At 41.8% G+C, this 27,200-nt stretch overlaps 1 protein-coding gene across 1 annotated transcript; it reads right to left on the minus strand.

Annotated features, from left to right (window-relative positions):
• Nucleotides 1-5,211: 5,211 nt before the first annotated feature.
• On the minus strand, nucleotides 5,212-27,074 carry LOC145390343 (sulfotransferase 1C4-like). The gene is made up of 7 exons (XM_080265300.1): nucleotides 26,899-27,074; nucleotides 13,909-14,052; nucleotides 9,680-9,869; nucleotides 7,331-7,457; nucleotides 6,795-7,073; nucleotides 5,487-5,542; nucleotides 5,212-5,274 (listed from the first exon to the last, which is right to left on the minus strand). Exons 1-7 carry the CDS (start codon nucleotides 27,072-27,074, stop codon nucleotides 5,212-5,214), a joined length of 1,035 nt encoding a protein of 344 aa, XP_080121426.1.
• Between the last annotated feature and the right edge of the window lie 126 nt (nucleotides 27,075-27,200).

Below are 27,200 nucleotides of genomic sequence, written 5' to 3' on the forward strand. Positions count from 1 at the left end.
TTTTGTTATTACCATCACACCAGTGATGAACCAAACAGCCTTAGGGTGTTACAGTATAGACGGTATGACGGTATGGTAACAGTGTTCGTGTGAACATGTAAGATGCCATCCAGTGTGCGTAGGAGGACTGCCCAGAGTCCCACACACCAAGGAAAAAAAAATCGGTGGGTCGCCTGGCTTCCAGATTACCTCGATACTTCACATATTTTTTGTTCATTGTTGCCTCTGCCAGCTTACTTTATGCTGCCCCAGAGAGCACACTAGTACTGAAATAGTTTATGGTGGAAATATATAGTCCCTCTAGGTAGAGAAGTCGTTTCAGAGTAAACTGAGAAGAGTACCTGGATGTCACAATCACATTAGTACTGAAATAGTTTATAGTGGAAATATCTAATCCCTCAAGGTAGAGAAGGCGTTTCAGAGGTAATCTGAGAACAGTACCTGGATGTAGCAGGAACATAATGTAAATGATGTCACCAATAACGGACTTTCTATTGTGTTTTTGTTATCTCGAAGCGATAATACTCAGTTTAGGAAAGACTACTTCTAGCAGAGTGATTGATGAAGGCTGTACTTGGCAAATTCAGTATGAAATGTGTCTCCATGGCTGAAGTAATCTGCCTAGAGATGGCAAGAACAAGAAATGGTTAATTAAAGTCATGCACGATGCCTCGGATCGCTCCACGTTTCCCCGGTGTATTAACCGAAATTTGAAAGATAATTAACCCATTCTTTGTCATTTTTCTTTTCAGAATTATACTTGCTCTCTTCAGACGATGCTATTCCGCTTAGGCGAGACTGTGAACTGGAGGAGTTAGATGCAACGTTCATTAATCCCTTCAGTGCGAGAAGTATACCCTAAGCCGAATAAAAGTCATGTGGAGTAGAGGGGAGATGATTTATGGTTTTTGTTCTACATTCATCTCTGGTAATAAAGGAGAAGAGATACTACGTACTGTATTTCTGCTCAGTGTCATACAAGACGAGGCGTCTATCCAATTCATCTCTCAATGCTGGCCTAGGTGTGTGGCGATCCCACTGCCAAGCATGTGTGGTGCAAGCAGTTTCATATTTCCAACGGTATAGTAAGCAAGATGCAGCAGTTCGGAACTTGTTTCGTTTTTTTTTTTTTTTTAATATTTGTTTAATTACTTTTTCATCGTTCAGATTAAGAAATATTACAATTATTTTCTTTGGCATCTTTTAATCCTACGATAAAATTGGGAATAAAAGTGTTCATTTACATACATTTAAATCAGCTTTAATTATCTCCAGACAAATCAAGAATAATTACATCTTTCTTTACAATATATTATTTATAAAGGAATATAATATTTTCTTCTGATATTTTGCCGTTATAAATGTAGGGAAAATACAACGATGCTGTAGTAGCGCAAGGCATTGAAAAAAAAAAAAAAAAAAAAGTGAAGTAATATTTGTACAAAGCGAAAGTCTGCTGACTCGGTTTTTGGGTCGGCGACTCCCGAGGGAGGTGGGTGGGAAAACGCACTACTGGGAGAGAGACTGAACGGCTTTATTGCTGTTATTGTTGTTTACAACAGCTGGACTGGACTTGCCCAGGCATACTCGGAGAGAGAGAAGAGAATGGGATAGACAGATCCACTGAAGGCAACCTGCACCACCTTTGTTAACAGGTAAGTATTACTTCTTCCTTGCTCCAACACCCACCACCACCCAAACCCATCCCCCCCACCCCTCTCAACCCAAATCACGTTTTTGTACCCAGGACTCGCGAAACGAAAACGGGTGTTTTGTTTTGATGTGTGCGTGTGTGTGTGTGTGTGTGTGTGTGTGTGTGTGTGTGTGTGTGTGTGTGTGTGTGTGTGTGTGTGTGTGTTTAAAAATAGATAAAGAAGATGTAATCTGCTTTCAATCAGAATTGGGGGAACGGTTGAAGGACAGAAAAAGAGGAATGTTCTTGTCTTTCGAGAACAATAGGTCAAAGATGTAGGTCACGGGGCTGGGTCAAACGTTGATTCAGCAAAATCAACGTCAACAGTTTTTATCCAGTTATGACAAAACTTGGAGGAAGAGCTGAGGGTATGGCAGGAATTGGGTGATTCAGTTTTGACAACGCTCACTGAAAGATCAAGGTCACAGGTCAAGGTCAAATTTTCGATTTGGATGTGTCATAGTTAACAAAATAACTCAAACTGTTGTAGTCTGCTTTTAATCACGCTTGGCTGAATGGCTGAGGGTGGGGCACGGAGTAATGATTTTTTTTAGAACTATAAGTCCAATTTTTAGATCATGGGGCATGGTCAACTTCAAATTTTCATCAGATTTACACCATTTGTGAAAGGTTGTGGATAAGACACGAATAACAGGGTTTATGAGCACAATCAAAGGTCAAGGTCACAGGAAATGTCAAAGGTCATATTTACAAGACAAGGCCAGCTCAGAGTTTTGGTATTACTGAACAAGTTTTTGTAGAAGAGTTAAGGGTCATATAATACAGAATATTCATAAACTCTTAACAAAAACTTTATTTTGTAAAATTCAAAAAGATTTTGATCAGAGTAATATTAACAAAAAAGTGATAGTAGCAGAAAAAACTACAAAAATATATAATTAGTCTTCAAAGTGTTAAGAAAATATTGCCACAGATATATAGTATAGCAAGAGTAAATATACCCTTTATATAGGAAGGTTTGAACTCATGGAACCACCATCAAGTTAGGCTACTATTCCACTGCGTCTAGTTCACGCTTCAAGCAAGTATCACTTCCTCCCCGACATTTCACATCAAAGAGGATCATCTATTGGCAGAGAAACATACCAAGCCTCTCTCAGCTATTCCAGTGCATCTACTTCACACTTACAGCATGTACTGTACATCACTTTCCTCCCTGATGTACAGTACAGGACCACAGATTGTCTATGAGCAGAGAAACATACCATACCTCTCTCAGCCATTCCACTGCATCTACTTCACAATTAGGGAATGTCCATCATATTGCTCCCTGATACACACTATCAGGGAAAATCATCTAAGGGCTTAGAAACATGAAGCTCCAGTTGCCTGTTTACTAGTCCACAACATCATACTCAACACACACGAACACCACAACCCACGAGGCAACAGAATACATTAAAACCCAAACTTTTCACCAAAGATTGTCTGCCTCATAAGGCAATGCAACAGATTTAAACACAACTCGCCTATCCCACACACACAACACACCATCACAAGGCTTCAAGAACTAAACAATGTGATCAACAACATTTTTGTACAAAGAAAATAGAAAACTGAAAAGCCTTTGTAACAACACTTTGTCACTTCACAGACACTTCTAGACTCTACAAAATATTTAAGAGTATCACTAAATCACAAACATGCACTTCCAAGGCCCACGCTACCATCACCTCCAACACCCAACGCATCACTTCCTACAAATAACAAGCAAATATTCTTATAAATAACTACAAAACATAAGTCACAACACGCACAGGGTCTGAAAAACAAACCTCTTAACATAGGCCGTCATTTTCTCTCAATCACAGTGCAACCCCCTTCACTCCAGAAGAGACATTTAACATCAACAAAAATAACCCTACAAGCACAAGGCCAGATGGTATCACCAACCTGCACCTGGAGCATTAAGGACCACAAGGCACCCAGACCCTGACAAACATCAGCAACTACTCATATTCACACTGCAGCATTCCCCGTATTTGGAAACATGGAACAGTCACCACTATACCTAAACCAAACAATGACCCGACACTCCCTTCTTAGTACAGACTCGTAACACTACTTAGCACACCATCCAAAATAGGTGAATGTCTCATTCTCAATATAGTCATTCCCCATGTCCCCCTTGCACGGATTCAAAGCAATGTATTCTACAAGCACCTGATTGGCTAATCTCACGCAACAAGCATTGAATGGCATAAACTCCACGACACCATGTCAGAGCACACTTCTCACAACAGATAAGTAAAGCTGTAGATGCCATCCCGCGACGCAAAGTAATCACCAAGATAATGAAAATGAATATGGAGAAAAAGATTAACTGATGGCTAGCCAACTATTTATCTGGTAGATAAGCAAATGTTATATTCCATGGCAAGTCATCATGAACAAGAAATTTCCCTAACGGAGTTCCACAAGGCTTTCTTCTCTCACCCATACTCTTGGACCTTTACATACATATTCCCATACCCCAACCACCTACTAACATATGGTGACATCACCAAAATAACCCCACACTTCGTTGCAAATACAGACTGCACACTCAAACAGGACTTCCTCAGCACACTGCAAACTTGTGTGGACAACAGGCTGAAGATTGCCCAGTCAACTCCAGCACCACACTCATTATCAGCAGTAAACATGACCACAGGTACTACCCCACATCACACATAACAATGTATACATGTGCCACACACACCCTCTATTAAGATCCTTGGAGTGACATATAACACCAGACTCACCTTCAAGGACCATGTACATCAAGAGATGGTGCATCCCCAGGCTCAGTGCACCAAGGAGAACTATAAGGCCACACTTTGTGGAACAAAAAGAAACACTCTCTTTACTCAACAAACATTAGATGAGTAATGTCATATGCCTCCCCGGCATGGGCTCCCATCCTATCTAATGTTCGCTACAACATGCTGCACATCATACAGAATAATGCATAGCCACTGGCTACACCAAAATCACACCGACAGCTTACTTGCAATCTGAAATGAAAGTCCTCCCTGTCAGAAACTACCTCGATATGCGGGAGACACAATTCCCTGCAGCAGCCTTCTCCAATACACAACACCCCTGCCCTTATATGAAAGAAACACACAACACACCTAGGCACATAAAACACTCACCACACAAACATTATCAAACCCTCTACAACAATATCCCACCTCCAGATATTCGAACACTAACAGTGAAAAAACACCTACCTACTGTATTCATGTGCAGGGCAATAAAACACCTCGATCACACCACCATACTACAACCCCCCCTCCCTCCGGACATTCTCGCATCGGAGGTGTCCTTAAATTGAGCTGAATGAGTTCACTTAGCTTCACTCAGAGCAGGAAATCACCCAGCCTATCTCACCTAATAGTTTAAATTTGAGGGCATTATATATGGGCAGAGAAACACACCAGGCATCTCAGCATTTGAACATCAGCCAACAGAGGAGAGTGGGAAGTAGAACAGGTGTAATGTTAAGTGAACTTTTATCCCTGGGTGTACCTAGGTGGCACCTCCTCGACTGCCTTACTCCCCGTCTCCACCCAAGCCTGGAGAAGAATAAAGGATCCTAGTCAGTTTTTGCAATAAACAAATCTCTATTGCAGTGGTTCAGTAATACCACAGATCATTGTCTTTGGTATAAATTTTTCATCATAATATTAACTCAAGATTGGCCAAGAAGTGTTAGGAGTGGAAATAAAAGTATAAAATAACAATCTCATACTCAAATCATGCTCAAGAAAATTTGTGAGTATGGTACCTGGAACTTGGCCTTCATTTGGGGAGTGAAGCGATTGACCCAGTCCCCAGTGGCACCTGTAGGGAGAGAAGAACACAGGATGAACACTGGGAACATTGCCACTGAGAACAAACAATCCTTAGTGTATATTCACCTGATGGAACTGGGCCACTCCTACAACTTGAAAACTAAGTCGCAGTTCCGGGAATATAGATGAAATTTAGTAATGAGGTGGACATGAGTCTCTTTCATTAATAGTTAAATTGACCTTCCAATCTGACTTCACTTGGCCATCAACTGAGCTGCAAAGGGTTATGGATCTTTGTCAGGTAAAACATGCTATTTCACCTTTATCTGTGGGCTCACCTGAATCTCACCCAGCTTATATCTACCTATTTCTAGTAAAGGATGGTCCATATTCTTGTTAGTTAAGGAAGGCCCCTAACACCTTTTCCTAAGTGGTTTCCTTATCACACCTTACTGTATTCACTGGTTTGCACTAATGAGGTTAGAGAAAACTACGACGAAGACAGATATGATGATGATGATGATGATGATGATGTAAAGACAATGATAATGAACACTAAGACGAAGACAGGGATGGTGATGATGATGATGATGATGTAACGACAATGATGATAACCACTAAGACGAAGACGGGAATAATTATGATGATGATGATTATGTAACGACAATGATGAACATTAAGACGAAGACAGGGATGATGATGATGATGATGATGATGATGATGATATAACGACAATGACGATCATCATCAAGACGAAGACAGGGATGATGATGATGACGATGATGATGATGTAACGACAATGATGATGAACACTGAGACCATGACAGGGATGATGATGATGATGATGATGTAACGACAATGATGATCATCATCAAGACGAAGACAGGGATGATGATGATGATGATGATGATGACAACGATGATGACGATGATGATGATGATGACAACGATGATGACGATGATGATGACGATGACGATGATGAAGGATGACAACGACATCAGATGATGATGATGGTAATGAAAGCAATAATAATGATAGTGATGCCAAAGGTGACAACGACAGTGGACGATGATAATGATGATGATCATGATGGTAATAAAGGCAAAGACTTTCGTAAATGGGACAATTTCTCAAAAAATTGCCGATATATCGGAGCTACCGAATAATCAGCAGCAGAATAATTGGATTTTTACGGCAATAATAATTATAATGATGACAATGATGATGATGACAATGGGGATAATAGATAAGAAAAGGATGACTAAGATTATGACAACAACAACGACGCTATTTAAACTCACCCTTCCTCACAAACTCAGCCTCTCCCGGCGTCAGTATAGGCGATTCCGGGATGAGACTGTAGTTAGTGGCAGGTCTGGCCTTCATGTTGGCAAAGCTGGAATGCTGGGCCACCTGCAGCAGCTCGTCTTCCGTCAGGCCTGTGGCGAGGAAGTGGTCCAGGCGCTGAAGTTCCCTCAGCAGATCCTTGTTCATGTCTTCGTAGTATAGCCAGAGGAGGTTTGGGTGGGTGCGTTTTGCCCATGCCTCGCTTAAGTGACTCCAGTATGGCCCTAACATAACTATGAAGATGAAGAAGGAGAAGAATTAGAAAAAGAAAGAGAGTAGGAGAAGTGAGTGAAAAGAAGGTGAAGGCGTGCAAGAAGAAGAATGAGAGACAGGGGAAGAAGAAGAAAAAAAAAAGAAGGTTTACAGCAATTTAAACCTATCACCAGCATTAATATCAACATCAACAATCAGTTTATTAATTTCCGCAAAGTCCCTTTTATATTCTCAAATTCTCTCACCCACCATTCTCTCTCTCTCTCTCTTTTCTTACCCAAATCACGGCACCAAAAATCCAGGAACTCTTCCAGGTCACCCTTGAAATTCATTAACTTGAGGAGTCTTTGATGATGGTAGCTTGACACACACACGTCACCCGGATGTCTAGCCACATATATCACCTACAAATAAAAGGGAAAACCATTATCATCATCATCATCTTCATCTCCATCATTCTGATTTCAAAAGAAGAATTAGGCGGTTTAAGCTTGTAATTCTCGAATACAGTAGATCAGAACTAACAGTTTGAGAGAGAGAGAGAGAGAGAGAGAGAGAGAGAGAGAGAGAGAGAGAGAGAGACCATAATAGATTAAAGTCAGTTACCTAATCTTATTGTATAGCCACAACAAGGAAGCTTTGCCATAACTATTAATGGTATTTTTTTTTTATAATGGCCATCACCTGCTATGTGGGGCATTAGGCGAAAGAGGATTGGGAAAGCAAGTCACCACCAAGCTCAAGCAGCACACATAACCGCCAATGTAGGGGGCCAAGCGTGGTGGGAGCATGAAGTAATATGCTCGTAGATCGGCTAGAGTCTAGACGAACCTCGCCCCTGACAATCAGAATGGATGGAATCCCCTCACCCAGGTCAGCTGCCTGGAGCAGTTGGAGTAGGTCATGGCTCCAAGCTGATATGACTGGGTGTGAGTGATGAGTGTTAGGAAGCGATGGTAGGAAGACACCTAGCTGATCTTTGTAGTCCAAAATGGCAGGGCAAGATGGGTTGCCCTCCTCCACCTGAGGAGGGGAGGACTCACCAACCTTCTCCCCGGCCAAAGAGCTGGTTGATGCATCCTCGGCCATGGATACAAAGGCAGAAGAGTCCCACCCTTCTTGGTCTCTGACGGCGGTTGATGTACTTCAACTGTGGTCGTAGCCATGTCCAAGTCCAATGCCGGGTCTGTGCTCTGGTTGACAGTCTTACAATTAAGCGAGGCATCCAGCCTCAGCCTCTTCCTCGGTGTCGTGTTGGGGGCAGCAGGTCGTGGCTGGCTGGCCTGGCACTCCAGTTGGTGAGGAACAGAGTGTACCTTGCGGGCAAAGCACAAAGGGAAGACAAGGAAAGGCAGCCAGATCTCAAAGATCTTGGGGAGAAGAATGCACAAAGCCAACTTGTCAACCCCGCAAAAATCCTTTGCCGTCGGGATGCACATCTCCACGATGATGCTTATCTCATCAGGACTCCCAGTATCCCTGGCCTGGCGTCCCCGAGCCATGAGATGCCACCGTGCATAGATAGAACCCTGCATGGTCACGCTTTCAGGTTCAGTAACATTCCGAGCCTCAGGACACTTGGGAGTCCAAGAGACAAAACTCCATCGACTCACAATCCCTGAGGGAGAGCTGGAGATGTCAAGGTTCTAGTGCAATGACAGCCTGGCAGTGCACGAAAAAATCAGCGTCAGTATCCTAGCGCTTGATGAAACCGCACCCCACCCTGACATTGAACCAAACCATGGATCCCCTTATCTTCTTGGCTGCCAGAGACTGAGGTCTGATTTTTGCCCCCCCCTCAATTGGTTGCACGCAATAGCAGGAGGAGCATCTTCCATCATTGTTCGTCCAGTTCTCGATCTCTTTCTGCTGACTCTCCTCCACCCAGCACCAGCAATGATCATGTGAATGGTACAGAAGGTAGGTGCAATATAAACAAGACCTCAAGACCAGGAGGTAACTACTTGTGTAATATCGACAAGAGATCTGAAGACAAAGGTGTCGAAGAACTTAAATGTAAGTTTTACTTTTGTCTCAACTGGCTAACCGTATGCTTACCTTTAACTATATTCCTTTCAGATCGTAGGAGGGACTAGAGCTATATATCTGGAAATGCACATCCTTAAAGCTGCTGTGGTTTTTCACTAAAAAGTGTTGCAAAGAAAAAAAACTGGGCAGATATGAATTCGGTACTTTCCACTAGGGTAAATGGCAAAATATTAAGCCAAAATTAATAAGCATTTTTATCTTAGGATTTTCAACTAAATAGCTGTATCTCAATTAGTTTCTGAGATATTTCAACTTCAAATATGCAGTTTTTAGAATAAAACTGAGTATATCACCTTCAAAAAAAGGTCGTCATTTATGTTTGGCATAAGGACTTTGGTTTCCCTACGGTACCTTCATGTGTAATATCAAGATCGAAGAAAAAGTGCAAAGAAAAATTATGCTGATGAAAACAAGAAGCTTTGCCATTTATCAGGCGTCTAATTAAAACTGTGCCGCCATAGAGAGAGAGAGAGAGAGAGAGAGAGAGAGAGAGAGAGAGAGAGAGAGAGAGAGAGAGAGAGAGAGAGAGAGAGAGAGAGAGAGAGAGAGAGAGAGAGAGAGAGAGAGAGTCACCCACCTTACAGCTCTCAAGAATGGATGGCGGGAGAATTGAGAAGGCCAGATGGGTTTTGATTATTCTAGGAGAAGGAACGGACTCAGCATGGGCCAAAAATACCCCAGTGGTGTCCGGGTCCACGTCTGGATGTTGCTTACTGTCAACCAGAAAACTGGGCAGGGGGAAATCTGGACGGTAAATTGAGTCATATCTGAAAAAAGGGATCGTTGTCAGTTTCTCTCTCTCTCTCCATCCTCAATTCACCTCTTCTTCATGCCCAGCGCCATATTCTACCATTAATCCTGGCTCAGTGACAGAAAATGCAGTGTTGTGGCTGTACATCCTTTACATAGCACTTCTTCATGACCAGCACCATGGTAATGTTAATCTATAGTTACACCCCAGCAGTCAAGATGGGGAGATGACAAATTTAGGTGAAACTAGTTAGAAGAGCATAATAAGTATACTCTCTTTACTTTAACTTAGCATAAAATTGCCCTTTCCAACTAGAATGTGGAGTTGTAACAGGAGACGAAGACTAGAATATGGTGCTAATCACGAAGAAGTGCCGTGGAAAGAATACAGGACCGTGGGATTATATTATTCCACCACAGAAATAAGGAATATAAGCTACAAAAGGGGAAAAATATTCGCCTATACTCCCTTCACCATAACTTGGCCCAGATTTCCGTCCTTTTGCAGCTTTTTTCTCGTAGTTCATGGGCAGAAAAGGGCAATGTTACGTCTCTAAGGCTTTTAAACAGCACTTCCTCGTGATCAGCACCATATTCCAGTATTAACCAACTGTTACAACTCAGCACTCAAGATGGAAAGAGGGCAGTTGTAGGCCAGGTTGTGGAAAAGGATGTAGAGCCGTAGTATTGTCTTATTTTCCAGTAAAAGAGTTAACGAGGGCTGTATCCATCCCCTCCAGCTGCAAACGTCTGTGCCAAACTATAGTAGTAGTAGTAGCAGTAGTAGTTGTAGTTAGTAGTAGTAGCGGTGGTGGTGGTATTCTCATTACCTCCGCCAACAAAGTTGGAGGAGGTTATGTACTCACCCATGTTTGTCTGTCTGTTTGTTTGTCCACATGATATCTTCAAACGTTCTCAATGTATTTCAATGAAACTTTGTTGAAAGGTGGGCCGTGGGCCAAGAAAAAATTGATTAAATATGGGGGCGGATCCGGATCCGGAGTACCCCGCACAGTATCTCTAAAAGTTTTCAATGCCTTGCTATGAAATTTTGTGGAAAGGTGGACCAAGAAAGAATTCATAAAAGTTTGGGGCGGATCCGGATCCTGTGTACCCCGCACAATATCTCCAAAGACCTCAATGAATTTCAACAAAATTTTGTGGAGAATGGGATCATGGGTCAAGGAACAATAGTTTAAATTTGGGGGCGGATCCGGATCCTGAGTATTTCGCACAATACCTCCACGGATCCGGATCCTTTTTAATGGCAATTGGATTGGCGGAGGTTTGCTCTCTCTGGGTGATTTGTAGTTAGTAGTAGTAGTAGTAGTAGTAATAGTAGTAGTAGTAATAGTAGTAGTAGTAATAGTAGTAGTAGTAGTAGTAGTAATAATAGTAGTAGTAATAGTAGTAGTAGTAGTAATAGTAGTAGTAGAAGTAATAGTAATAGTAGTAGTAGTAGTAGTAGTAGTAGTAGTGGTGGTGGTGGTGGTGGTGATGGTAGTAGTAATAGTAGTAGTAGTAGTAGTAATAGTAGTAGTAGTAGTAATAGTAGTAGTAGTAGTAGTAGTGGTGGTGGTGGTGGTGGTGGTGGTAGTAATAGTAGTAGCAGTAGTAGTAGTAGTAGTAGTAACAGTAGTAGTAGTAGTAGTAATAGTAGTAGTAGTAGTAGTAGTAATAGTAGTAGTAGTAGTAGTAGTAGTAGTAGCAGTAGTAGTGGTGGTGATGGTGGTGGTGGTCGTGGTGGTGGTGGAGGTGGTGGTAGTAGTAGTAGTAGGAGTAGTAGTGGTGGTGGTTGTAGTAATAGTATATAGTAGTATGTAGTAGTGGTGGTACTAGTAGTCCTCCTCTTTCCGTTCACCATTCTCCTTTCGGGGATAAGGAAGGATCTGAGTGACATTTGTAAAACCAGGCAGAGGAGTGGCCTGTCCATTTCAGTGCCACCGTGAGAAGGCGTCCCTCACTATACATACTCAGTGGAGGACACAGGGCCCAGATTCTACAAACCGTCATAGCTAAGTCCGTCGTACATATCTAAACAAAATGGCGCATTTTAGACATAACTCCGTCAGAAACTCGTATGGTCGACCATAAACTCCTATGGACGACCATAATAAGACGCGCGATGGTATGTTCGGGTTCACCCTGTCTTAACGCCGCCTATGACCGTCAGAAGTGTGTCAACATGGCCGCACCACAGCAAGCAGATCCCCAGCCGAGGAATATTTTCCGAAGAAGGGACGTGCTTAACGAGCTCAGTGATGCTGAGCTTATCAAGAGATACCGGCTAGACAGGGACGGTATTTTGTATGTCACCAATCTTGTGAGAGACGCCTTATCGAATGACACCAAGAGGAGAAACCCACTCACCCCGGAGCTTAAGGTCATCATAACACTACGTTATCTTGCTACCGGAAAAATGCCAATGTGCAGAGTTTGGGCTTTACAGTACTTGTAGGGCTAGCCCCAGCAGGTTAGGTTAATTATGGACGTCTAAAAAATATTAAATAATAAATAATTAAATATAATAAAATAATAATAATGGGATAGGTAAAGTTTAGACTGGTCGAAAAAATAATAATTTAGGTTAAGGTTAGTGTAAAAAAATATGAAAATATTAAATAAACCAGAAACAAATTATAGAAATATATAACTCAACCTAACCCAGATGAACTGGTTATTGTCCCATTGCTGTCCATAGCAATGGACATTTTCTTTAACTTTCTTTGGACTTAAGAAAATATTTGTAATGTAGGTTAAGTATATTATAATAAATAATGATATGAATAAAAAAATAAAAATAAAAAAAATATATATATATAATAAAATTTAACCTAACCAAGTTTAGCCTAGCCAACAAAAAAATACTAATATGAAATTAGAAGAAATTAATAAGGTAGGTTAAGTTTACACTAGTCAGACAGTGTTTTTGGTTACACACTTTTCAACGGGAATACGTTTCAGCGCATTTTCTCACAAACGAATTCCTATTTTACTATGTCTAACTTCCCCCAAAAGTCGTAATATGAAGTTAAAACAATTTAAATCCAAGAAAATAATGCCAAGAACCTATTTTATTCCATAAATTTAAAGTTGACAAATTGTGAGCGGTGCGTTCTAGCAGCTGACGGTGTTGTTGGATTAGTGAGGTATGGCCGACGACTTCCGACGGCCATAAGACTGACTGTCATAAATCTGCTTAGCTATGACGGTTAGCTAGGGTCGACCATAAGCACTATGCAGAATACAGGCCCAGGAGACTAAGCAACACTTCTTCCTCTACTAAGGTTGTTGACTTGTAGGCCGATAGGCAAAACAAATCGCTAAGGAAGAGGCGTTACGTAGTCCTGATCAATGAGAATGTGGCTTGAATCAACGAAATAATAATATGTCAGAAAATGTAAGAGTCCACCTACCCATCATCTAATTCAACGTAGCCCCAGGAAGAGCACAGGAGCCCGGGGCTAAGTAAGTCAGTCCTGAGATAGAAGATGAAAGTGACCAGCCTCACTCATCCCTGAGTGACATTACGTGAGCAATAAACCCCAACCACTTCTTAGATATAAAACTGCACAGGCTCAACCCAAGTGGAGCGCCTTATTTACCTACTAAACCACGAGGCGCCATAATTTAGTTATATGGTAAACAACCAGCATAGTAAATGGTTTCCTGGTGTACAGGAAACCATTTGGCTAGTCACTCAGTGTAGAGTCACCCGTACGCAGAAGGAGGAGGAAAGAACGAAGGAAAAAAATGTTAAAGAAGAAGGAAGAAAAAAACAAAAGAAGAGAGGAAAGGGCAGGCATCCGAGAGCAGCACTACATCGAGTGAGTGGATGGTGAGAATGAAATCAAAGTAGTTTACGTTCAAATGAACCTGGATTACTACCACCATTACTACTACTACTACGACTACTACTACACACCATGACCACCACTGCTGCTACTACTACTACTACACACCACCACCACCACCACCACCACCACTACTACTACTACTACCACCATTACTATTACTACTACCAGTGAAGCAGAATCAAGTGATGTTGATGCCTACTCAAGGAAGGGGGATCGCTCTCTGAGTGGCGTGTTAATGGCTGTGGTGAAGTCAAGGTCGTGCGTCATACACCACACCATCTCCTGCGTCCACGTCGTGCCGCTGCGAGGAAAACCCGTCACCACTACGTCATCTGGCCGAAACCTGGCCAAGAAAAATGAAAATCGTAGGAGAAAATCGTCCCATAAAAAAAGAAAAGAAAAAAAAATGAGCTGACTGGCGCTGAGTTTCCTATCGACAAATTTTGGCAACTAAGGCAGTGAAAGACGAGAAGACTGTTTTAAACATACAAAGCCGAGAATTCCTTAACCCAGCCTAACGGGATGATAAATTGAAGTTCACTTACCTTTCTCCCCACCAAATTAGCCCTCTCGTGCACCATAAGTTTCCAGTAAGTTTCCGTGCCCCCCAACAGAACCAAAACTCCATTTAGGCTGCCTCCACTCATGTGGAAAGGAATAAAATTCTAAGGCCAATTTTACCCTCACAAAATGCTTATATTGTTATAAATCATAGCCCATCATCTTAGCTGATGTTTATACTATAAACAAAAAAAAAATGAATAAATGTACAGAAATGAAGCGAGAATAAACCTAATTTAGATGAAAGCCAGTTTCCAAGAACTTCCCTACATCATTGCAAATTTTTTCCCAGGATGCGCAATTCCAAAGTCCATGTCTATATGCAGAATTTCACGAGCTTTCCAATGAGCCTGGTTGCGATTTGATAGGTCCAACAATTTTCAAGTAAATCAAACAAACTCTTAAAAATCACCTGAAAAATTTTGATTTGTTTAATATTTCGTATGTTATTAGTGACACTGTAACAAACATATATGTAAATTATTTCCACTTTTGTAGCCAAATGGTTAAGGAAGCCCATGATATAATTCACAGTGTTATAACCCTTATTGTTATTGAGAAAATGAATTTTGAAAAGTTACGATGGGTTGCGCGCGGTAACAGCACATATGCTCCAGCCCGTAGGCTATGTTCGTGTTTCGGAACTTTCCCCAAAATAATTATTTGCACACATAGGTAATTTTGCTTTACAAAAGTATCCATAAGAAATCATCGGCTTGATCATGCGCTCTTCAGATTTTTGACGCAACCTATACCTTTCGAGTAAAATGACAGAGAATAGCAATGAAATGCACCACGTTTTCCCTATGAGAATATATAGTTAACACACATTTTATACCTTGCAATACAACAGTATAAAAACTAGACAAATAAGATGGTTACTTACAACCTCTAGCAGTGTTGTAATGTTTCCTGAGAGGAGACGGAGTTGCAGAGAGGAGGAAAGGTACGATCACAGCCTGTGTGTGTGTGTGTGTGTGTGTGTGTGAAGGTTGGCAAAAAAAAAAAAAAAAAAATTTTTAAGTCCAACCCACCTGGGTTTTTTCGTTTTTTTTTCACAAAATACCCAGAAAAACCCGGGCAAAAGTGGGTTGTTTCAAAGTTTACCTTATCCATCCATCCTTCATCCAGTCCTACATTGCCCCATGAGGAGAGTAGGAGGCCGGGGCTAGGCAGTTGGTCTCGACATTTAAGTTGAGAGTGATCAGCCTCACTCATCCCTGAGTGGCATTACATGAGCAATCAACCCCAACCACCCCTTGGATATAAACCTTCACCGGCTCAATCCAACTGGAGCGCAATAATTACCCATTAAACCACCAGGCACCAAAATTTGGTGTACAGGAAACCATTTGGCTTGTCACTCAGTGCAGAGTCACCCACAGGCAGAAGGAAGAGGAAAGAATGGAGGAAAGAATGAAGGAAAGAAAGACAGAAGAGGGAGTGTAAAGTCACCCGCAGGCAGAAGGACAAGGAGAGAACGAAGGAAAGAAAGGCAGAAGAGGATGGAAGGAATGAAGAATGTAGGAGAGGAAAGGGCAGACACCCGACAGCAGCATTACATCGAATGAGTGGATGATAAGCGCCCCCACCTACCTTAAATTTAAATAAAATAATGTTTCCGCTATACATAATTATGAACAGCCCAATAAAATCTTGTTTTTCACACGGTTGTTTGAATGAGGGAAATGAACACAATTTTTTTTTTGACCTATTTGGCTGTTATCCTTGGGCTGCCTGCTACACAGCAAAACATACTTGAACATGAGAGGCTTGAGAGCACTGCACAACTCACGAGCCGGCAAAGATCAGTATTCAGTCCACACTACACAATAGTACGAGAAGGAGTCATTTGCCTTGCTACTCTCCTTTCTTTGGTAATTATATACTTGCATTTCTCAATCTTCTAAATAATTATTATTGGAAATTCTGTTGCATAAGTGATTTCACACATTATCTTAACAGTGAAAGAGAGAGAGTTTGTCCAAGTGCTTGAGGGTGTGAAAGTGGATGTATGTGGAATAACTGAAACAAAATGGAGAGGAGAAAGTAAGAGAGAATGGGAGTATGGATGGGGTATATGTGCAGGAGTAGGTGAGAATGAGAGGGCAAAGGAAGGAGTATGTATAGTTGTGAGTAAAAGATGGAAGAACAGCATAAGACAGTATGGATCACTTGGGTCAAGGATTGTGTGGGTAAAGTTGAAAGTTGGAATACAAATGTGGGCGATTGTGTGTGTGTGTGTGTATGCGCCAACACAAGATCGTGCTAGCAGAGTGAGAGAAGAGTTCTGGACAAATGTGGAAATGTGCGTGGAAAAGTTTGGAAGGAATGAGAGTGTTTTTGATCTGTGAAATAAATGGTAAAGTAGGGAATGTGAAGGCGGATGGAGTAGTTGGTGAGTGGTGTGTGCCTGCTGAGATAGATGAGAATGGCAGTGCGTCAGTAGACATATGTGCTGGGAGGGGGTTGGTGATAGCCAATACCCTCTTCAGGCATAAAATGATCCACAGGTGTACATGGCGAGTGATGAGAAGGGTGGGTGGTGAACTGAATGAAAGGAAGGCAATGATTGATTATGTGTGTGTGAATGAAAGGATGCGAAGATGTGTAATGGATGCAAGAGCTTATAGAGGTTGGGGGAGTGGACTTTCTGACCACTACTTGGTGGTGGCCAGAATTAGGATCCAAGTAAGATAGAGAAATAGAAGAAGGGAAAGGCGAGAGGAAGGAGCAGTTGCAAGGAGAGTGGAAAGGTTACAAGAGGATGAGAAAAAGGCAGAGTATAAGAGAGAAGTGGAGGAACGATTGGGCAAATATGAATTGGAGCAGATGGGGGACGTGGAAGGTGTGTGCCGGATATTTACAGAAGAAATATGTGCAGCATGTGATGTGGTGTGTGGGAGGAAGAGAAGACGGAGGGGGGGGTGCAAGGAACAGCGTGGTGGACTGAAGAGGCGAGACAGGCTGTGGCACAAAAGAAGAAAGCATACAATGAATGGATGAGAAATAGGGGAGTGGAAGAATTTGAGAGGCGGAAGAGAGTGTTATATGTAGAAAGAAAGAGAGGTGAAAAGATTAGTAAGAGAGAGTAAGAAGAGAGTGGATGAGGAATTTGGAAGGAATTTGAGTGTAAAGTGGAGGGACTGTAAGGAAATGTTCTGGAAAGAGGTGAAGAGAGTAAGACAGGGTGGAAGTGAGGTTAGCAGGGGAAAGATAAAAATGGTAGATTACTAGTGGAGAAGGGAGAAAAAGTGAGTAGATGGAGAGAACACTTTAAGGAATTGTTGAACATACAGGATGGAAGTAATGCTAGTATAAGTGGCTGAGGAATGGCTGGGAGAAGGAGGGAGGTGAGAAGACTGGAAGAAATCAGTTGGATAGAAGTTGTGGAAGCAATGAAAAAAGTTAAATTGGGGAAAGCCCCAGGGATTGATGGAGTGTGTGGTGAAATGCTGAAACATGGGGGAGAGATTGTAGTAGAATGGATGTGGAAGATGTGTAGATTAGCCTGGGAGGAATATAGAGTCCCGGAGGATTGGAAGGCAGGTATAATTATTCCCTTGTACAAAGGAAAAAGGGAAAAAGAAGTGTGTGGTAATCATAGGGGCATTTGTCTTCTCAGTATAATAGGAAAAGTGTATGGTAGGATACTTATTGACAGAGTTAGAGAAAGAACAGAGGAATTAGTTGGAGAAGAACAGGGAGGCTTTAGGAAGGGAAGAGGTTGTGTAGATCAGATATTCATTCTTAGTTCTTTAGTGGAAAAGTTTCTAGAGAAGGGAAAGAAGTTGTATGCGGCTTTCATGGATTTGGAGAAAGCATAGGACAGGGTGGATAGACAAGGATTGTGGAAAGTATTAAGAATATATGGAATAGATGGGAAGTTGTTGAATGCTGTGAAGAGTATGTATGATGGTGCTAAGGCTGCAGTGCGTGTGGATTGTGAACTAAGTGAATTTTTTTCTTTGAAGGTTGGGTTGAAACAGGGATGTGTAATGTCTCCATGGTTGTTCAATCTGTACATGGATGGGGTAATAAAAGACGTACAAGGTAGGGTAGTGGATGTTGGAGTGGCCCTGGTGAGAGAGGAAAGTGTTTGGAAACTCCCTGTACTGTTGTTTGCAGATGATACTGTGTTGTTGAGTGAAGACGAAGGGGAGCTGCAAGGCTTGGTGGATGAGTTTAGGAGAGTGTGTAAGAAACGTAATCTAAAGATGAATGTAGGGAAGAGTAAAGTGATGGTCTTTGAGAGAGGTGAAGTCAGTGAATGTACAGCGAGGTTGGATGGTGAGGAATTGGAAAATGTGAGTACGTTTAAGTACTTGGGTAGTGTGATGAGTAAGGATGGAAGTTTGGAAGGTGAAGTGCTTGAAAGGGTACAGCAGGGAAGAAAGGTTGCTGGTTCTTTGAAAGCAGTGATAAGAAACAGGGAAGTGAGCATGGAAGTGAAAAAGTTACTACATGACAGCATTGTGATACCAACTCTAACGTATGGCAGTGACGCTTGGACCTTGTTGGAAAGACACAAGTCAAGAGTGAGAGCAGTGGAAATGAGTTATTTAAGAGGAGCCTGTGGAGTCAAATGGAAAGACAGGCTGACGAATGAGGATATAAAGGAGCGTTGTGGTGTTGATGTGGATGTGATAGGAAACGTTAGGAGGAGCACACTGAGGTGATTTGGCCATGTGGAGAGGATGGAGGGTGACTGACGAAGAGAGTGTATGTGAGTGAGGTGGAGGGGGAAAGAGGGAGGGGGAGGCCGGGATGAGATGGAGGGTTGGGGTGGAGAGGTATATGAGAGAGGGGGGGGTGAGTTGGGAGCAGGGCAGTGAAATGGCGGGGGACAGGGCGACTTGGAGGCGTTTTGTTTGTGGCCACCCCAAACGGGATTGAGGCGTCTGGCAATAGATAGATAGACCAGTAATAATAGCTTTGGTAACCAAATATCAAAGCCTATAAAATACATCTATTTTAAACAGAAAGCAATGTTATAATATACCGTATTTCTATAGAATTATTGATATTTGATAATGATATGAGACAACATATAGTATAAGTTAACTCCAGTAATGATTACTGTTATATAACAAATTTACCCCTTTAATTTCAGAACTTTCAAAATTAGAGACAGGTAGTGCTGGCTGTAAGGTTTGTATTCACCACATTACATGTGGACATATAAAAACAATCTGCTGAGAAGGAAAGCAGTGGAAAAGTATTAAGGTGAAGAAAACTTGGACCTGATTTTTTGAAATTACAGTAAAGAATAATGTTAGTATTTTTCCAGAAATATTATTATTTCATGCTGGTAAGTCATTTAGAAGTGGTGTCATTTTTATTTCATCACTGAGGCAAAGAATTGCATTCTTATTTGAAAAAAAAAAAAAAAAAGTTCTTTTGTTATATTAGTTGGGTAACATAACAAGAACCATACTTTACTGTGACAAAAATATTATTTCAAAAGAAAAAGATATTGGTTATAAAAGCTGTTAGAAAAATGGAAGTATTAAGAATAGTTTTGAAAAAATCTAAGAACAATATTGATATTTGCAATGGGCATGTTTTACTTATGTTGGTGATGAGAAATGTGATAAGCATTTTTTTTTAATCACTAAGATTATGCTGCCAAAATAGTATATTAGAAATACTTGGCGCTACTGTGATTTTTTTTAACCAGTTAAATAGAATATGATTAAGTAGCCATTATTTACTTCCGATATTGTGTGCAAAAATATAACCATTTAATCAATTGAAACTGAATTTGTTATTAAATACATTATTTAAAAAAAAAACAGTAAAGTGGGTAAAATAGTGGGTTTTTTCAAGTGGGTTTTATTGAAAAAACCCGGGTGGGTAAAACCGGGTTACCCACTTTGGTGCCAACCCTGGTGTTTGTGTGTGTGTGATGATGATGATGATAATGATGATGATGATGACGATGATGATGATGATGATGGCTGAAATTCAGGGGGACTGAAGTCTGAAGGGGACAGTGACTTTGATGATTTCGTTGGGGAAGATGATACCGAAATATCTTGGATGGGTGGTGAAATGCGGGCAGGTTGAAGTGCTGTGAGAGTGTAAGGTGATTGTGGGGGTAACGAGGTCAGTGTTTGTGGTGGTGGGGGGGAAGAGAGATGGCATTAAGACGGCTCAGTCTCCGCAGTCATGGTGGTTCCAGTGGTAATACCAGTGGTGGCAGTGGTGATACCAGTGGTGGTAGTGGTGATACCAGTGGTGGTTAGGTGTTGGTGGTAGTGGTTGTGGTAATCACAGCGGCCTCGACCATGGCTATGGGTTTATCTAGTCCCCTGCGGGAGGATTTAGCTCTCCCTTTCCTCTCCTTCTCACTCTCCTCCTCACCCAAGTCACTCTCATAATTATTCACTATCACCAGATTTTTTGTCACTTTCTTCCTCACTTTTCATCTCACTGTAAAGGTATTTCAAGTACTCCTCCTCCAATAAACCCTTACCTGCCATGGTGGTTTGTTTCAGTGTATAGCAGGGGAACAGTCACAATTGGTTATGAATTTCAGATTTGGATTTCTCCGAAAAAATATAAAAAAAACACTTATACACCTTCTTCATTAGCACATGCACTATACATAACACACTATCACTGTAAGACATGTAAGGTATGGACGGTGACTTAATAGAAACGAGGAATAAGATGGCTGGCCACGGGCTCACACACTCTCTTAGTCTGACTGACGAGAGGACACTGAGGTGACTGAGCTAAAAACAAGCCGCATGTCCTTGTGATAGGCTGGTGGGTGTTGCCATATATTCCTCTCAGACCTGGCCACCCTCACCTTTGAATCACCAGAATTTGACACACTTTCAGCCACATGAAATGTTTCTACGTTACTTCATAGGGAAGTTGCATCATAGTGCATCATTGGTTACTCTTCAGACTGCAAGAACTATGACTCTTAGTGCAGCATGGTGCACAGGGGAGGTTAGGAGAGACAGAGCACAACTAGATTCCAAGTGAAGAGAGAACCTGTATTTTTTTCACAGGAAAAATCATCAGAGAAATTACCAATATGCCGGGAATCGAACCCGGGACTCTCAGGTGAGAGCCAGGCAGCATACCACTACACCACGACCAGGTAAAAGTTAACTCACGTTGTCACAATCTTGTAACCAACGTCCCTCCGCCCCCACTGTGGGCATCAAGAGGATGAGTTAACCCCCTGGCACTCGGGCAAGTAGATACTTTTAATCTATCCCAAGCACTTACGGCAAGTCAGAATGAAGAGAGAACCTGAATTTTTTTCACAGGAAAAATCATCAGAGAAATTACCAATATGCCGGAAATCGAACCCGGGACTCTCGGGTGAGAGCCAGGCAGCATACCACTACACCACGACCAGGTAAAAGTTAACTCACGTTGTCACAATCTTGTAAAAAAAAAAAAAAAAATACAGGTTCTCTCTTCATTCTGACTTGCCGTAAGTGTTTGGGATAGATTAAAAAGCATCTACTTGCCCGAGTGCCAGGGGGTTAACTCATCCTCTTGATGCCCACAGTGGGGGCGGAGGGACGTTGGTTACAAGAATGTGACAACGTGAGTTAACTTTTACCTGGTCGTGGTGTAGTGGTATGCAGCCTGGCTCTCACCTGAGAGTCCCGGGTTCGATTTCCGGCATATTGGTAATTTCTCTGTAGATTCCAAGTGTAGCATAGACCTCTTTCAATAAAGTACCCAGTTGTCTTGGGGTCTTTTATGTAACACAGATTTAGGCTTGTCTTACATGAGGATTTTTTTTTTTTCTATTTTGAACCTTCCAGACATGGCACATAAAGAAGAAGAAGAAGAAGAAGAGAGAGAGAGAGAGAGAGAGAGAGAGAGAGAAGCTCCGACCTTTGAAGAACCACAAACTCAATTGCTTATTTACTGTAAAAAGCAAAGTTAGTCATCACTAATTATATACTCTTTAGAACTCTGAGTTTTCCCATCATCAGAAATACAGTATGTCTTATTTACATGTCAAGGTTTTAGGTAGGCGGTGGCGATCATCATCCACTCATCTAATGTAGTTGTGAAAACTATTTAATGCATACAAGTCGGTATCCTCACTCGGGACACCAAGATGTGAAAAATATTTGGAGGTTCTCGTAAACAAATCGGGGCTCCTCACTCAAAGCTCTCGATATAAGAAATATTTAATGTATACAATTCGGTCCTCCTCTCTCAGGGCACCACAATGTCAGAAATTTCTAGTATTTCCTAGTAAACAACTCGCTGGTCGTTACTGTTCCCTAAGGTTGTCAAGTAAATTCAAACAAGTCTCATAGGGTTAGGTGAACCGTAACTTAACCATAACTCACCTACAATAACAATTTCTCTTCTATCTCTTAGCTAATCCCCCCTTGAATTGGCCAATTCTTAAAGGTTACTTAGCTAGTGAAAAGGGAGTGTCAGACAACCGTTGACGATGGGGCTGCTTTGTGTAATTGCTTGAGCAATCAAGCGTCCTTAAGGTGCTTATGTACAAACGTGCTAGCTTGACTATGACTACGAGCAGAGTGCCGTTTGTGGCAGGCTCTACCTCCCTCATAGAATGGTAGGTTGCCAACTATTAATTAATTACAGTACTAAATACAGTTAGATTACATCACGATATGTAGGGGGCGAATCTAACAAATTAATCTTAGTTTTAATTAAACTAAAGTTAAACCAAATATTTCCTTTAACTATGTAAATATCTTAATTCCACATTTGCATTACACGAAGATCTTTCCATCCTCGCTACGTCATCTAAAGCGCAGACGCAGTTTGGGTCAGTGGAAAATTCCACATAATTACATGTATTTACAATATATAGTTGTCCACGAGGGTTAAACACAGCAGCATTTAATTTATCAATAACAAGAATTATTAAAGAGAATGTAATTTCTGGGTTATAAAAACGCTTGAACAATTGACAACGTTCTCTAGTTTTCTTCTGTTTTTTAACCAGGGACGACTCATATAAAATGTTGAGAGTGCAACCGCTCTGGGGGAATATATTTCCCACAGTAGTGCTGCTTACATTCTCCTTCACTTTTATCAATCGTTTTCTGTGTCTGCTCTCCTCTCTTCCTATTTCTTCCATCCTTCCCGTCACTTTATTTTTACTTTTTCAACTTCAGGTGGCTCTAAGCTGAGTGACAAGCCTAATGGTTTTGTTTAACCCAGGAAACTCTTTACACTTCTAAGTGACAACTCTGTAATCTAATAATGGGATGATGTGCTGCCTTCTATGATGCCCCTGTTAATGCTTTGAGACTGCGACGATGCGATTTCGCGTCATCACAAATCCAGCTGTTGAGATTCTGATGACTCAAGTTCGAGCCATATGAAAGAACATATTTTTTGCACGTTTTCCATCTCCTATCTGGCCTTCTTCCACATACACTATCCTGTTTACCCTTTTCCAACAATTTGTTTTTATAGTGATGAGTAAACCAGATAGATATGCATAATATATATGTTTTTACTATGAATAATATCAGTATTACCAACGTGGATATTTGCCCTCTTAACAGTGAGAGCATTTGCTTTTCTCTGTGAAAACCAGCATAAATTGCCATAACCTATATATCAATAGAAAGGGAATTTACTGTAGACTGACATGGTGCTATCAAATTTCACGTAACGCTAATGCTCTTTTTTTTATTATTATTGTTCTAGGGAAGGGTGTGCGATTTTTCCTTTTCGGCTAACTTCTGCTAGTCCTCTTGGCCTTTTACCTATCATATTTACCTTTTCAACCATTATACGATAAAGAGCAACTATTCAGCTTTAATACGGTACCAGATTCATTAGTCTACCTTAAAAAGGTAGTGTACAGTGGCCAGTTAAGTACAAATATAGCTGTGCAACGGAGCTCTCTATGTCCGTCCAGCTGAATCGGACACAGACACAACTGGTGGAGGGCCAAAAATCTAAAAGGGTTAACTGGGTGGAGAGTGGTTGCTAGCCTGCGGTTAATGGGTCTGCTCAACAACCTACATATCACAGTGAACAAGGGTTGGGAAGGAGGTAAAGGGTGGTGGATGTGGATTGAGGATAAACTGAAGATGGCAAGATCAATGATGAGGAAGATCTATCTACCTATTGCCAGACGCCTCAATCCCGTTTGGGGTGGCCACAAACAAATCGCCTCCAAGTCGCCCTGTCCCCCGCCATTTCACTGCCCTGCTCCCAACTCACACCCCCCCTCTCTCATATACCTCTCCACCCCATCTCACCATCTCATCCTCGGCCTCCCCCTCCCTCTCCCCCCCTCCACCTCACTCACATACACTCTCCTAGTCAGTCTCTCACCCTCCATCCTCTCCACATGGCCAAACCACCTCAGTGTGTTCCTCACAACGCTTTCTATCACATCCACACCACAACGCTCCTTTATATCCTTATTCGTCAGCCTGTCTCTCCATGTGACTCCACAGGCTCCTCTTAAATAACTCATTTCCACTACTCTCACTCTTGACTTGTGTCCTTCCAACAACGTCCAAGCTTCACTTCCATACGTTAGAGTTGGTATCACAATACTGTCATGTAGTAACTTTTTCACTTCCATGCTCATTTCCTTGTTTCTTATCACTGCTTTCAAAGAACCAGCAACCTTTCTTCCCTGCTGTACCCCTTCAAGCACTTCACCCTCCAAACTTCCATCCTTACTCATCACACTACCCAAGTACTTAAACGTACTCACATTTTCCAATTCCTCACCATCCAACCTCGCTGTACATTCACTGACTTCACCTCTCTCAAAGACCATCACTTTACTCTTCCCTACAATTCACCTTTAGATTCCGTTTCTCACACAGTCTCCCAAACTCATCCACCAAGCCTTGCAGCTCCCCTTCGTCTTCACTCAACAACACAGTATCATCTGCAAACAACAGTACAGGGAGTTTCCAAACACTATCCTCTCTCACCAGGGCCACTCCAACATCCACTACCTTACCTTGTACGTCTTTTATTACCCTATCCATGTACAGATTGAACAACCATGGAGACATGACACATCCCTGTTTCAACCCAACCATCAAAGAGAAAAATTCACTTAGTTCACCATCCACATGCACTGCAGCCTTAGCACTATCATACATACTCTTCACAGCATTCAACAACTTTCCATCTACTCCATATATTCTTAATACTTTCCACAATCCTTGTCTATCCACCCTGTCATATGCTTTCTCCAAATCCATGAAAGCTGCATACAACTTCTTTCCCTTCTCTAGAAACTTTTCCACTAAAGATCTAAGAATGAATATCTGATCTGCACAACCTCTTCCCTTCCTAAAGCCTCCCTGTTCTTCTCCAACTAATTCCTCTGTTCTTTCTCTAACTCAGTCAATAAGTATCCTACCATACACTTTTCCTATTATACTAAGAAGACAAATGCCCCTATGATTACCACACACTTCTTTTTCCCTTTTTCCTTTGTACAAGGGAATAATTATACCTGCCTTCCAATCCTCCGGGACTCTACCTTCCTCCCAGGCCAATCTACACATCTTCCACATCCATTCTATTACTATCTCTCCCCCATGCTTCAGCATTTCACCACACACTTCATCAATTCCTGGGGCTTTCCCCAATTTAACTTTCTTCATTGCTTCCACAACTTCTATCCTACTGATTTCTTCCTGTTTTCTCACCTCCCTCCTTCTCCCAGCCATTCCCCAGCCACTTATACTCGCATTACTTCCATCCTGTATGTTCAACAGTTCCTTAATGTGTTCTCTCCATCTGCTCACTTTTTCTCCCTTCTCCACTAGTAATCTACCATTTTTATCTTTCACTCCCCTGCTAACCTCACTTCCACCCTGTCTTACTCGCTTCACCTCTTTCCAGAACATTTTCTTAGTCCCTCCACTTTACACTCAAATTCCTTCCAAATTCCTCATCCACTCTCTTCTTACTCTCTCTTACTAATCTTTTCACCTCTCTTTCTTTCTTTCTACATATAACTCTCTCTTCCACCTCTCAACTTCTTCCACGTCCCTATTTCTCATCCATTCATTGTATGCTTTCTTCTTTTATACAGTCTGGATAATACTGCTTCGGGTGAGGTATATGAAGTTGGTCTTTTTTTTTTTTTTTACGCATCCGTTCCGTGAGGCCCAGCAGTCCTCCTATATATAATACACCTCCACATGTCACTACTCCGGCGCTAACGCCCACCGTCTATAATGAGTACATGGTAGAGCCACCGTCTATTCTGAATACAAGGTAGAGCCACCGTCTATACTGAAAACATGGTAGAGCCACCGTCTATACTGAATACATGGTAGAGCCACCGTCTATACTGAATACATGGTATAGCCACCATCTATACTGAATACATGGTAGAGCCACCGTCTATACTGAATACATGGTAGAGCCACCGTCTATACTGAATACATTGTAGTGCTGTTGCATACAGGTCTTGGTGTATTGGCTTTAGCAGGGGTGTTTTTATGACATATCGGCGGGTCTTATGGTTGACCAGTAAGTCTGCTTTAACGAAATTCATAGCTTTACACCGTTCCCTGCAACCCCCCCCTTCTTTCTCCTTTTGTGTGTGTGTATGTAAAGATCATCGACTCTCTCTCTCTCTCTCTCTCTCAAATCTACTCACCTGAACTGGGCATATTTATCAAGGTACAATCTGCAGTGCGGTGGCAGGAGGTACCGCCCTGGTCCAACCTCCACCAGTCCCTTATCAAAAGATCCGAATTTCGTCTGTATTTCCTGCTGGATCTTCGGGGCCAAGGGGACGGCCATCACAGGGAAGGAGTCTCCGTTATCAGCCATTTTTTACCACTGTAAATGTAAATAAGAGTGTAGGTATGCAGGATATATTACAGGGAATAGCGCTGCACTTGAAACACATCTTGTGGTATCTTGGGCTCACAGGAAGTAGGAAAGACAGACAGAGGG

This window comes from Coenobita brevimanus, chromosome 14 (assembly GCF_032717465.1).
Source record: "Coenobita brevimanus isolate Jiangsu-jjx chromosome 14, ASM3271746v2, whole genome shotgun sequence".
Taxonomy (NCBI): Eukaryota; Metazoa; Arthropoda; class Malacostraca; order Decapoda; family Coenobitidae; genus Coenobita; species Coenobita brevimanus.